General features: G+C 46.4%; 1 protein-coding gene across 3 annotated transcripts; it reads left to right on the top strand.

Moving 5' to 3' along the window:
* Positions 1-214: 214 nt before the first annotated feature.
* ZSCAN22 (zinc finger and SCAN domain containing 22) lies at positions 215-12,307 on the top strand. Of its 3 annotated transcripts, none has more exons than XM_077911832.1 (4): positions 215-419; positions 1,121-1,292; positions 4,415-4,867; positions 7,416-12,307. In XM_077911832.1, the coding sequence occupies exons 3-4, from the start codon at positions 4,468-4,470 to the stop codon at positions 8,489-8,491; spliced, it is 1,476 nt and encodes a 491-aa protein (XP_077767958.1). In that variant the 5' UTR covers positions 215-419; positions 1,121-1,292; positions 4,415-4,467; the 3' UTR covers positions 8,492-12,307. The 3 variants fall into 3 exon arrangements, with proteins under 3 accessions (XP_077767958.1, XP_077767941.1, XP_077767949.1); XM_077911815.1 differs by having other exon boundaries at positions 215-678; XM_077911823.1 differs by having other exon boundaries at positions 215-693.
* Positions 12,308-13,935: the final 1,628 nt, after the last annotated feature.

Genomic DNA, 13,935 nt, shown 5'->3' with positions numbered 1-13,935 from the left:
GCACACTCTTCACACCAACACCCGCACCCCTTACCTTCACGCACCATGCACGGTGCTGCCTCCCGCACAGACCCCGGCCCAACTCTCCGCTCACCGCCACCACAACCCCATAAAGGCCCACCCTTCAGCCAGCTGTCCCGTTCAGACTACAACTCCAGGCGTGCCCCGGGACGCGCAGGGAGGACGCGAGGCCTTCTGGGGATTGTGGTCCAGAAGGACGAGACGGCGGCGTGGGGGCTTTGGGGGCCGCGGAGCTCGAGACGCGAGACCTGATGAAAACTGTAATCCTGGCTAGCAGGCGCGTCGGCTGGACAGCGCAGCGCATTCTGGGAGTCATGGTCCCGGCGAGCGGGCGCGCAGGCGGCCTAGCCTAGGAGGCGCCTCCAAGAGCACTCCCGGAAGTGGCCGCAGCTGCGCGGGTGAGGGGGTTGCTCCGGGTGCGGTCCGCTGGAGTCGCGGCGGGAGAGGAAAGCGCCAGGCCCCGAAGCCCGCGGCGGCCTGAGCCAGACGGGCGGGCCCTACCCGCCGACGGGGGCTTGAAGCGCTAACCACCAGCGGCGCGGCTGGAGGACCGACTGACTGACGCACGGACCGAGTGTGGAACTCCCTGTCGGATGTGGGAGCCGCTGACTGGGACGCAGCCTGCCTGTGGACTCCGGCAGCGGCCACATCGCGGGCGTGCGTTTCTGACTGGTAGCCTGGGAGTGGGGGTGGGGGGGGGGTGTCTTCGGATGTCCTATGCGGCTGACCAAGACGGTGGCCTGAGCTTCCAGGGGATCCTGTGATGCTATGAGTGAGAGGGTGGGGGTGTGGCTGGCCGTGTGACCTCAGGTGTGACCGCGAGCATCTATCGTGTGACTGTTTGACGGGCTGAGATTATGAGTGGCTGTGCCGGCATCCTCCGCTGTGACGGCGCTGCTGTGAGGGCCTGTGTTTATGGGACTAACTGTGCATTTTGTGCGTCTGGGCATAGTTTGGAGTATGACTGACACCATGCCTGAGATAGGGTGTGTGTGTGACTGTGTGATTGACTAAGATTTTGTCAGGCCTACTGAAATTTGGGTGATTTGCAGAGTTCACCAAGTAGGTGACAGGGACTTTGTGCTTTGTGTGTCTGCAGTTGGAGTTATTTGACAACCCGTAGCAGGGTTTATGGATATGTCCCCCAGCACCTGTGGACTTAAGTCTGGCAGTCAACAGATTGGTTGTTTACCACATGTTTGCTGTGTGCCAGACCTGTACTGGACATCTGTCATGGATCACCTTGGGTAACCTCACAGCAGCTCTCTGAGGTAGGTGCCAGCTAATAGGGTGACTACATGTAAGGACCATTCTCCTCAGTTGGTTAAACACTCAAGGTTTGGAGGCCTTGACCTGATATGAGGTCACCATGTTGGGAATGGGCTGAGGCAGGTGGGTGTACATGTGTCTCAGAGACTGTTATCAGTGATTTTCCAGGACAGGAGCTCCAGAGGTACAAAAAGGAGCTTGGAATCTTGCTGCATTTATTGTCATCCCTAAAATTCCTGCTTCCCCTCCCCCTGTATGGTGATTCCCCACATCTGTGGGTGACCATGCTCAGCCTTTCCTCATTCCTCCATTTGCTTAGCACCCATCTATGATGTACTTGACATAGACCGTGCCCTGGGAACTGTTGCTACAGCAAGAGCAAGCCCAGTCTCTCTGGGGCAACATGTGGTTATAGCCAGAGCTGGGTAAAGAGAGACCCAGAGCCCTCAGAAAGATACTTAACTTGCTCCCAAGTGCTTGGACAGCTCTTGGAGAAGATGGCAGGTAAAGTGCCATTTGGAGGACTAGGAAGAATTAAGTGCAGAGAGAGATTTTAGAAAAAGAGGGTAACAGGGACAAAGGCTGAGAAAATGGGGATTGAGAGTAATGGCAAGGTGACAAGAGGCTCAAGAGCTTCATGATGGAGTTGGGGGCTAAAACACAGTTTTGCCAGAAGTTGCCAGCTATCACTGAAAGGTTTTAGGGTTGGAGTTTATTTTACTAACGTTTGCTTGTCCCTATGCCCACGGCCATGGCTCAAGTGCAACATTTGTTATCTCTTTAAGTTTAGCTATCTTAGCAGTGTAAAGTGGTATTTCATTGTGGGTTTGATTCGCATTTCTCTGGTAGCCGTGATGAGCAACTTTTCGTGTCGCCTGTTGGCCATTTGTATATCTTCTTTGAAGAAATGTCTAGTCAAAATCTTTGCCCATTCTTTAACTGGATTATTTGTCTTTTTATTATGGAGTTGTTTAGATACAGGTTCCTTTTCAGGTATATAATTTGCAAATATTTCCTGACATTTTGTGGGTTGCCTTTTCGCTTTCTTGATGGTGTCCTTCAAATTGGGAAAGTTTTTAATTTTGATGAAGTTGTTTTTCTACTTTATCTTTCATCATTTATCCAGGAAGCCTTTGCATTTTTCTAATTGAAGTATAGTTAACATACAGTATTATATTAATTTCAGCTGCACAACATAGTGATTCAACATTTATATACAGTATAAAATGATCACCAGAATAAGTCTAGTTACCATCTCTTACCATACAAAGTTGATACGATATCATTATCTGTATTACATGTACTATACCTTACTTCCCCATGACCTATTTATTTTATAACTGTTAGTTTGTACCTCTTGATCCCTTTCACCCAGTCCCAAACCCCCTTCTCCTCTGGCAGCCATCAGTCTGTTTTCTGTATATATGCAGCTAGTTTTGTTTTGTATGTCTGTCAGGTTTAATCTGATTGGTAGTCAGATGAAATAGGCTCGGCAAAAGTTGGTCGAAACAGGCTTTTAATGGGACTCAGGCTTTTATTGGGACTGGCTCTCACTCTCCGCTCTCTGGTGAGGTTCTGTGGCCCACAGGGGAGAGAGAGAGCGAGAGAGCAGGGAGTCTCCCATGGGGAAGTTGCATGTAGGGGAGTGTAAGCAGGCTTTTTAAGAGGGGAGGGGTAAGGGGTTGTGTGTCTGTACGGGGTGATAAGTATTAGGACATATTACTGGTGAAATCAATATGAGGGATAACTGCTCATGCCCTTATGTGGGGTCTGGGTAAAGTACGGTTCAGGTTTCCTGCATAGGTCCAGTCTCCCCCTGATGACTGTCTTCGGGCAGTCTTCTGGTGATGGGAAAGTTCTGAGGTGGGGGCAACAAGGTGGAGGGTCCGCCCCCATTTTGTTGGTGCCTCTCGATCCCCCTTGATCCCGCCGGCCCAACAATGTCCATTTGTTTTGTTTTTTAGATTCCACATGTAAGTGAAATCATATGGTATTTATCTTTCTCTGACTATTTCATTTAGCATAATACCCTCAGGGTCCATCAGTGTTATAATTCACGGCAAGATTTTGTTCTTTTTTAATGGCTGAGTAATATTCCATTATATATATTTGCCACATCATCTTTATCCATTCATCTATCGATGGACACTTAGGTTGTGTCCATATCTTAGCTATTATAAATAATGCTGCAATGTATACAGGGGTGAATATAGTTTTTCAAGTTAGTGTTTTCATTTTCTTTGGATAAATGCCCAGAAATGGAATTGCTGGATTGTATAGTAGTTTTTAATTTTTGCATTTTTTTAAGTTTATGCAGAACACTGGCCAAATTAACTATACACAGGGTCACAAACCAAGTCTCAGCAAATTTCAAAAGATTGAAATTGACTAAAGCACGTTTTCTGAGTACAATAGACTTAATCTGGAGATCAGTAATAAAAAGACAACTAGAAAACCCCAATTTTTTGGAAATGAAATTGCAGATTTCTAAATAACCCACAACAGAAATTAGAAAATATTTTGAACTCATTAAATGATAATGAAAGTGCAACATCAAACTTGTGGGTATGCAGCTAATGCTCTCTGTGTTTAGAAGGAAATTTATAGCCTTAAGTATGTGTAATAGAAAAGAGGAAAGAAAGGCTGAAAGTCAATTATGTAAGTATCCATTGCAAAAGCTACAAAATAATTAGCAAATAAAGTGAGAGAATGACCATTTGGTTCCCTGAGGAGTGTGTGTGAGATAGGAGGGAGACCTGGTTCTGTGTGGGAGGAGCAGGCTGTAAGCAGACTGGCCCTGGGGTCAGGCTCCCTCGATTTGTAGCTCAGCTTCCCAGTCCCTTCAGTATCTGGGAAATTTTAGGCAAATCTTTTCTTCCTGTGTATCTGCTTCCATATCCATATAATGGAAAGGAAGTTCCTACCCCGAGTTTGTTGTGGGTTTTAAATTAGTTACTATATGCAAATGTTTAGAATGGTGCCTAACACCTGATTATTCTGAGCATCTATATCTCTGTGAGAGTGAGTCACATCTCACAGGCCCCAAGCCTGCATCTGCTGTGTTCTACTGGTGTGAGCAGAGCTCCAAGTTCCACATGATGATAAAGTTCTGGCATTCCTGCAGATCCAATTCCAACACTCCAACCAACCTGTGCCTCACTTTTTTGCTGCTGCTTCATGGCCATGCCCAAGAGCCCTCTGAGCCCAGTGCTCTGGGAACAAGATGGCTTTCTACATGTGAAGGTGGAGGATGAGGAGGCCAGCCTCTCTGAGATCCAGGAATCTAGCCTTGGCCACACTGCCCACCCTGAGACTGCACGTCTTCGCTTCCGGCACTTCTGCTATGAAGAGGCATCCAACCCACATGAGGCCCTGGCCCAGCTCCGTGAACTCTGCCACCAGTGGCTGCAGCCTGAAGCACACTCCAAGGAGCAAATGCTGGAGCTGTTGGTGTTGGAGCAGTTCCTGGGCGCACTGCCCCCCAAGATCCAGTCCTGGGTGGGTGCCCAGCTCCCCAAGAGTGGTGAGGAGGCTGCCATGCTGGTGGAAGGTCTGACTCAGGCATTCGACAAGAGAGGTGAGGGAGAGCAACAGCACACTTAGAGCAAAGCCTGTACTGGAATGTAGGAGTGCAGGGTTTGGGCTTGGGGGCTCTAATGCACACACTTGTCACCTTTGTACTTCACCCAAACTCTTTTATTTTTTTTTTTTTAAGTTTGAGAGAGAGAGAGAGAGAGAGAGAGCAGAAGCAGGGGGAGGGGCAGAGGGAGAAGGAGAAGCAGACTCCCTGCTGAGCCAAGAGCCCAACAGGCTCAGTCCCAGTACCCTGAGATCATAACCCGAGCTGAAGGCAGACACTTAGCCGACTGAGCTACCCAGGCACCCTTAGCTTTACTCTTAAGTATCTTCTATCCTCATTGGAGACAAAGTTGGCTTAGCAACCCAGGCTTATTTCTTATTAATGTAGAAACCCCAGGGGAGAATAGTAAAAGGTTCTTAGCCTGAGCCCCACTGAACTGGTTGGGGTCTTGTGTTTGCCATTGGCTGACCAGATCCCAGGGATGGACATGAGCAAAGAATACCAGGCTGCTGGAGACTGGAAGCCTGTGGGGGTGAGGGTGACAGAAATGTCAGGTATGTCCCCTCTGCTGGTCTCTAGGATCTGTGTGAATCAGACCTGCCCTCAGCTAGAGTAGTCACTGTTGCTCTGGGGGACCCACATTTATGTCCCAGCCCAGGGAGGTCCTAGAGTAAGCAGCCATAAGACAGTTAAGAGCAGGGAGTGAAGGCTCCTCCCAGAAGGACCTGGCCCAATTTGGCCTGGCCTGATGGTAGCAGATAGTGTGTGTATGCCAGGACCAGGGAGAAGGCGTGCTGTGGGTAGAGGGAACAGAAATATCATCAGGGTTTGGTAGATCCAACCACTGCTCCTCTCCCTCCTGGCCGCATGACTTTCTTGTGCCTCAGTTTCCCTGTCAATAAAATGGGAATTGCAGTCATAATACCTATTCAGCGTCATTGAGAGGCGTAAATGAGGCATTACCTGTGCAGCACATGAAACAGTGCCTGGTACAGATTAAACACAGTGGAAACTGTAGCTATTAGGATGATTTCTTTTTTTTTAAGCTCCTTGAGAAACAGACCTTTCTGGAGAGGTTGATCATGTTCCTTGGCCCTAACAGCTATGCATAAGCAGAGGTCACAGGGACAGGGAGAGGAGGTAATGACCCCATTCCCCTGCAGGGTCGAGAAATTTGTGAGAGAAAAGGCAATATGGCACTGAGATGAGGAGAAAGAGCTGGCAGTCCAGGCAGAGGGAATGGTGGGGGTGAAAGCCTAGGTGGTATGATATGGACCAGTGCATTCTGGAAAGAGCAGGTTGTGCGATATTTTTGGAATAGAGGAAGAAAGGGGATGTGAGACCAAGCATGTGGCTGGGGAGGTTGGGTACTTAGGAGAACCTCTGTGGGCTTAGAGGAGGAAAGCTGAAATCTACAGCTGAAATCTCAGCTTGGCCACTAGCTAACTGTGTGATCTCGTATCAGTTAGTTACGCAAGAACTTCCTTCAGCTGGGCCTTACTTTCCTTGTGTGAAGTTAGTTGTTGCAGTATGTCCTGTGAGAGCAGACTAAAGCTGAAATGAGGCAATGGAAATTACCCGCTGTACTTGGAAACTAGCACATAACAAGAGCCTAGTAATGACCAGCAGCCTTGGGAGGTGAGCACTATAGTATCCCTCTCTTCCAGGTGGGGAAGCAGGTCCAAGTGAAGGTAAGATTGCCCAAGGCCCCAGAGATGGCTAGTGGCAGCGTGCGGCTCCACTGTGGACTCCAGCAGCAGTTGTTCTGCCTGCCCCCATCTCTTCCTGAATTCTGTCCAGTACATGATGCTATTAAGTGTCCGTAGGTGCCCTGTGCACCCATCAAGGGTCAGTTCAGTTCAGAGGGTCAGTTCAGGCATCTACTACCTCATTCACAACCAGTCTCCTGCCACCTTTTAACTACGCTCTGCCTTCACAGCCATTTATAAAGAGTGGGCCCCAGGCCTCCTGGGGGCTTAAAGAGGCCAAGTGGGCATTTCACCCACTCACCCTCAGCAGTTGTTGTCTATTTAGGGCTCAAGGTAGAGTCGACTGGAGAAAATTGCACAGTTGTCAGCATCTGGAATTGATTCCCTCATTTAGCCAGTATTTAATGAACGTTTGCGGAAAATCCTCAGTAGGCTGTCCAAACCCCGGGAGAAAGGTACTGCCCAGAGGGAGTGAGTACACGGGCACTGGGCAAGCACAAGCCCCTGTGCATGCTTACTTGCTCTCACTCTTTCAGTTCAGTTCAACCTCAGGGTCTTCCTTCTGACTCTGGAGCCAAAATCAGCAGCCTTGAAGAATGGAGAATTTGGGGAGAAGGGAGGATTGGAACTTGTGATCCAATTTTCGATGGTGTAGGAGAGCAGCCCTATGCCCTTTTGTCATTGAGGATACCAAATGAGAAACTCTTCTTTGGAAACAGGGCCAAATGTCAGGAGTGTCTATGTCTCCCCTTAGAGAGTGAGACCCCAGGGCCCAGGCTGAGTGGGGGAAGCCCCGTGTGGAAAGAGTGGTGATGCTGTGGTTTGGATTGTTTCAGGATGGGACCTGGGAGCCAAGCTCTCAGAGGCAAGCTGCAAGCAGAGTGATTTGGAAGAGTCAGAGTCATTAAACAGGGCCACTGAAACCCTCATGAGAGGTGTTACCCTGGGACTCACCTATAGTGATGCTTGTGAACCTGAGGGCAGCTCAGAGAGGCAGGCAGGACTCTCAGGGGAAATCTGGACAAAGTCTGTCCCCCAAGAGATGGATTTCAGGAAAACTTCAGAGCCTCACAAGGATGTTCCCACAGACCAACCTAGCTGTGAATCTGGTGCCTTGGGGAATAGTCCCAATGTGTGGCCAAATTTCACCTCACAAGATAAGACACCAGAAGAGAAATTTGATCCACTGGATGGCGATAGGACAGAGCCTCCATACATATACTCAGAGAGGAAGTCTTCCAAGTGTGGTGAATGTGGGAAAACATTCCAGAACTCCTCAGCCCTTGAGACACACCAGAAGAGCCATTCTCGGAAGACACCCTATACTTGTAGTGAGTGTGGGAAAGCCTTCAGCCGGAGCACTCACTTGACCCAGCATCAAGTCATCCACACAGGGGCAAAGCCCCATGAGTGTAAAGAGTGTGGGAAGGCCTTTAGCCGAGTCACCCACCTAACTCAGCACCAGAGGATCCACACTGGAGAAAAACCCTACAAGTGTGAGGAATGTGGCAAAACTTTCAGCCGCAGTACTCATCTCACTCAGCACCAGCGAGTGCACACAGGGGAGAGGCCCTATGAGTGTGATGAGTGTGGGAAGGCCTTCAGTCAGAGCACCCATCTGACTCAGCATCAGCGCATCCACACTGGGGAGAAGCCCTACAAGTGTGATGCTTGTGGGAGAGCCTTCAGTGACTGCTCAGCTCTGATCCGCCACCTGAGAATCCATTCTGGAGAGAAACCATATCAGTGTAAGATTTGTCCGAAGGCCTTTGCACAGAGCTCCTCCCTCATTGAGCACCAGAGGATCCACACAGGAGAGAAGCCATACAAATGCAGCGACTGTGGGAAGGCCTTTAGCCGCAGCTCGGCCCTCATGGTTCACTTGAGGATCCACATCACAGTGCTGCAGTAACCAAAGAAAGCCCTTGGGACCCAGAATAACAACTTCCCCTCAGAGGCTCAACATCTAAGAGAAACCCTAAATTCCAAAGAACAAAGAATGGGATGGGTGATTGATAGTACCCTAAAATGATAAGGTGCTTAAGGGCAGACTCTGGGGCTGTCTGGAAACAACTCTGCTTTTGGAGACCCAGATGGAGGTGCCTGATGAACACAAAGCTATTCAGGTCAGCTGAAGAAGTAAGCTTCCAGAAGGATCCTGCTTCTCTTCATACCCCATTCAGGTCCATCAGAGAAGGGACAGCTTAGCTGAGAACTTGTATTGGTCTTCAGAGCCAGGGCAATTAGGATGAAGTTTCTTTTGGGACTCAGTGGTCCCAAGATGCTCTGAGCAGACAAGCTCCAGCTTCATGTTCCCATGTAGCTGCTCTTCTTGCCTTTTCCTCTTTTGTTTAACCCAGGAGGGATGCTGGCCCATGCCCACCTCTGTGCCTTCACACATACTCTTTTACTCCACCTATTCATGTCTAACTCCAAGGCCAACCTGTGAGGCAGCCTGTTCTGTGATGCCTTCTCCAGGCCCTCAGTCTCTCTCCCATTCTCCGTTAATCGAGGGTACAGCATGATATTTGCCCAGCATCTGTTTCTCCTTGCCCTCTCCAATATCCCACCAGTCATCAGCCCTGTTGGTTTTATCAAAAATTCACCTCTAATCTGTTTTCTCTGCCATTTTCACTTCTTTGAGCTCTCATCTCCTCTCGTCTGGATTACAGCTGGAGTCTCCTACCTTCATTCTCTCCCCTGACTTCCTTCACTGTTTCATTCTCCACACCAGCCTCCAGGGGGTTCTTTCTGTAATCCAAACCTGATTGTGTCACTCCGTCATGGAAAGCTCTCCATTGCATCACCTTCGGTGGCAAAGCTTCCTGAACGATTACAAGTATGCAGAGACATAAGTCTTTCTGAGCCCCAAACAACCTCTCCAGCTATAGGTGCATGTGAATATTGTCATTTTGCTGTGTGTGCAGTTATGTGAAAGTAGTTTCAAAATACTGTCCTTTAGGATATATGTCAAACTCTTTCACCTGCCATTCACGATCAGCCTCATCTACTGTAGTAGCCCCCACCTTCTACACACCAGCCATGTGGAATACTTGTGGTTCTTAAAGAAGCCATATTTTTCCTACCCATGTGCCTCTGTACCTGTACCTGGAAACTTCCTCTCTCCCCCCACAACTCAGATGTTTCACATCTCTCTCTCTAACAAAGCCTTCTCTGCCTCCTTGAGCAGACATCAACTTGCCTTCTCTGCTTTCAGAGCACCTCCTTAACTTCTCTTTAACTGCCTACCATGTTGTATTTACTCCTTGAAGAGCTTGAAGTCTGTGTTTCTCAAAGACACTGTGAGCTTCCAAGAGCAGGGGCCATGTCTTACTCTCAGTATCCATAGCATAGGATACAATAGGCTCTGACCAATGTCTGTTGAATGAATATACTGGGACTGGTGCCTTCCTGGAGGCAGTCACCATGGTCCACTCTGGAACCTAATATATGTCTTTGCTGTCTCCTCAGCACCATGCAGGACAAGAACAATCTGATTTTCCCAGAGCCCCAGCACCCAGACAAGCCTGGCATACCATGGCCTCAATAAAATGTTACGGTATTTTAAGTCTACCCTTTCTCTCGCCCCAGAATCCCCCTGGACTCAGTGGTTGCCAACATGCTGTTAGTGCTCTCTCTCTGCTCTCTCTGGCCTTTTCTCACAGTTCTATATCCTCTTTCAAGGTCCATGTCTGTAACTAGATGTCACAGCCTCTGTTCTTAACTGTCAGGGTGTTAGTCTTCATCTCTTTCTCTGATGATCCCCACCATGTGTTAACCATTTGATCTGCCATATGGTTTTGTACTGTTCATCGTCACCATCTCTCCCTATGTTTCACCGTGTGTCTTGGACTTGTTCCCTCCATGTCACAAGTAAACAGTCACACAGACCAACCAAGGAGTGAGGTTCAGAACAGGAAGGCTGAGACCCAGGGAAACAGAAATCTTGTGCCAGTATCTGAGAGAGTCCCCGATACACCTACACACAGGCAGACTGCCAGGTATAATGAGACAGGCTGAGAGACTCAGAGAATGTTGACAGATGTAGGGAAAAGCTCAGAGATGGTAGATATACATTCCTAGTGAAATGATCACACAGGCCTCCAACAAACCTGCAGGCAGTGGAAAAGATGTGGGCCTAAAGTTAGGCTACAGAGCCCCACTCCTCCCCAAGGCTGCTTTTGGGACTTGGATAAGTGACTTCCCTGAACTTCAGTGACCTGCTCTTCTGTAAAGCATGAATAAGATGACCTGACTTGTGCAGCAGCCAAACCAAGGCCTGGCCACCAGCTTGTAGCATCAATCTCCACCTCTTTCTGTCTCTGTCTTCCTGCTCTTTGGCACTGAAGAACTGACTCTCCACCCTCTGGCACTCTGAGCATCTCCAGCACTCTCTTTGTCACGAGATGTGTCTTCCCATGTTTATCTAAAGAGGAAGTCAGGGGGGCAAAGAATCTTTATTAAGGATCTACATGCATTGTCCAGTCTGCTAAATATTATGTACATCATCTCACAACACTTAGGGCAGGATGACCATTCCCACTTTCTAGAGGAAGGGACTTGGGGTTGGAGAATGTAAGTGGCCAAGTTTATACTGCCAGAGACTGGAAGCATTGAGATTTGAAAACCTATCCAAATATGTCAGCAATTTCAATAAGCATCACTATATTCAACAAACCAAGGAAGACAAATATTAACATTGGATTTCAAATCCGGATATAATGTTCTTTAGAATAAACACATCTAAAGTGGAAAAGTTGAGGGTAAAGTAATAGAAAAGGATATACAAGGCAGACATGAATCTGAAGAAAGACAACAGAGCTGTATTAATTTTGACAAAGTAGATATAGACACAGAAAAGCATTAGTAGGGTCATAGATCACTATGTTTTTTATAAAAAGAACAATTCATTAAAAGATGTGATAGTTTGAAACCAGACAGAAATGGATTGAAATGTGTTGAAATCATGGAAATGGATAAGACCATATGTGTAGTTGGAAATGCTACCACATTCTTTGTGATAACAGAATATTTGAAGAAATAATTACTAAAACTTTCCAAATTTGGCAAAAGTTGTCCATTTACAGGTTTAGAAAGCTCAGTGAACCCCAAACAGCATAATCTCAAAGAAACCTATACCTGCACATATCATAATCGAACTGATGAAAACAAAACATTTAAAAATTTTGAACAGTCTGTGAAAAACTAAGCATCATATAAAGGTCAGTGCAAAAGATTATGGGTTTCTTGTCAGAAATATTGGAAGCCAGAAGGCAGAGAAACAACATGTTTAAAGTGCTGGGGGGAAAAAACCCTGTCAATCCAAAATTGACATCAGGAAGGAGAGTGAAATACAGGATTCCTGGGTGGCTCCGCGGTTTACCACCTGTCGTCAGCCCAGGGCATAATCCTGGAGTCCTGGGATCGAGTCCCACATCAGGCTCCTTGCATGGGGCCTGCTTCTGCCTTTGCCTGTGTTTCTGCCTCTCTCTCTCTCTCTCTCTCTCTCTCATGAATAAATAAATAACATCTTTAAAAAAAAAAAAAAGGAAGGAGAGCAAAATTAAAACATTTTCAAATGATGTAAAACTAACAGTCTTTTGCCAGCTGGCTAAAAGCATTGTTTTGGTGGAAGGAAACTGATAACAGAAGGAAAATTGGAACCTTGGTAATGAAGAAAGAGTAATACATTGCAAATATTTGATCTTTAAGATACATGAGTGTTTTTTATAAAAAGATATACATGGCTGTTGAAAACAAAATTTATAACAGTGGAGTTTTCAGTGTATGTTGATATGTATATGACTACAACATAAAGAGGGGAGAGTATCAAAATTCATTCAGTGATATATTTGAGATCTGTATATTTTAATTCATATACATTATGTTTCAAAGATATAAAGTTGTCATATCACTAGGTTGTACAACTGAAACTAATGCAATATTGTATGTCAGCTATACTAAAAAAAATTGAAAAATAAAAGGATGAAGAAAGATGTAATCAAAAAATGTTAGAGTGACTATATTAATATCATCCCAAGTAAACTTCAGAACAAGGAAAATTACCAATGATAAAGAGACATTACATAATGATAAATGTCAATCTACCAAAAAGACATAATTCCAAATATGTATGCATCTTAACAACAAAGTCCTAATATATATGAAGCAAAAAGAGAACAGAAGGGAAATAATAAATAAATTCATAATTATAATTGGGGACTTCTACACCCTTCTTTCTAGAATCAACAGAACAAGTAGATAGGAAATCAGGATACAGAAGAACTGAACAACAGCAACCAACTGGATATGATTGATGAAGTCGCCAGTATTTAAATATTGCCAATTATTTTTTATGCACAAAGAAGTAATATCCTATTACTTAACTAATACATACTTGTTTTTAAGCCTAAGAATGAGCTGTTACTGATGTTTACCCCCAAGAAATCAAGGATCTATGTTTCCTGACGAATTAATTCAGAAGTAAGTAGAAAGAAGGGAATAATAATGATACAAGTAGAGATCCACAAAGTAGACAAGAGACCCCAGAAAAAAATGAACAAATCCAAAAGTTAATTAGTAATTTGAAAACATTAATACGATTGATAAACCCCTAGCTAGACTGACAGAGGAGGGAGAGAAGTTGAGGTGGGGGAGGACACAGTATCAAGCATGAAAGAGGTGACATAACTACAGATCCAGCAAGCATTGAAAAATACAGGAATGTTGTAAACAACTATACCAGTAAATCAGATCACTCAGATGAGATAGGCAAATTCCTTAAACAAAATTTATCAAGTGTTAGTTGATAATGCTAATACATACCCCTTGGTATGCCAGTACCTTAACAGCCAAGCTCTGAATGGACTGCAATGAGATGGTCCAGGAAGGTATTGGGTCAGGCAAAGGGCCTTAGATCTGAGGGGAAGGAGGAAAGAATAGAATAGCCCCACCCCTCCAAAAGTTTCAATCTCCAGTGTGAGAGACCTAGCCTTTGGCTGGGGAAAGAGTCCAGCTCCACCAGCTGGTGGCTACTCAGTCCAGAAAACAAAACTACAAAATGCAGCCTCTCTGAAGTGCCTCCCAGTGTGAGGACCAATTTGGTCAAGGTGGGATTGGGTATGTCTGGAGCCTCAAGGTACTTCCCCAGACCCACTGGGGACCAGGCAGAGGTGCCTGGGGAGTAGGAGGCAGCTTGAAGAAAGCAAAAGGTAATCTTGAACAATGTGGACCCAAGTAGCCAATCTTTGGCCCGTATATCCCCAGGATCCAACCCAGAGGCCATCCACCTTTAGGACCCCAGCCCACTTCCCTCAGCCGTGGAAGTACAGGCCCCTGCATCAGGGCTGCCATTAG

The sequence above is a fragment of the Canis aureus genome, chromosome 1 (assembly GCF_053574225.1).
Source record: "Canis aureus isolate CA01 chromosome 1, VMU_Caureus_v.1.0, whole genome shotgun sequence".
NCBI lineage: Eukaryota > Metazoa > Chordata > Mammalia > Carnivora > Canidae > Canis > Canis aureus.
Note: the sequence above shows the minus strand (reverse complement) of the source record. Positions and strands in the feature narration are given on the sequence as shown.

Coding starts and splice junctions, on each gene's coding strand:
- ZSCAN22 (XM_077911832.1), top strand. CDS start 4,468: ATGGCCATGCCCAAGAGCCCTCTGAGCCCAGTGCTCTGGGAACAAGAT. Junction 4,868..7,415: donor TCAGGCATTCGACAAGAGAG/GTGAGGGAGAGC, acceptor GGATTGTTTCAG/GATGGGACCTGGGAGCCAAG.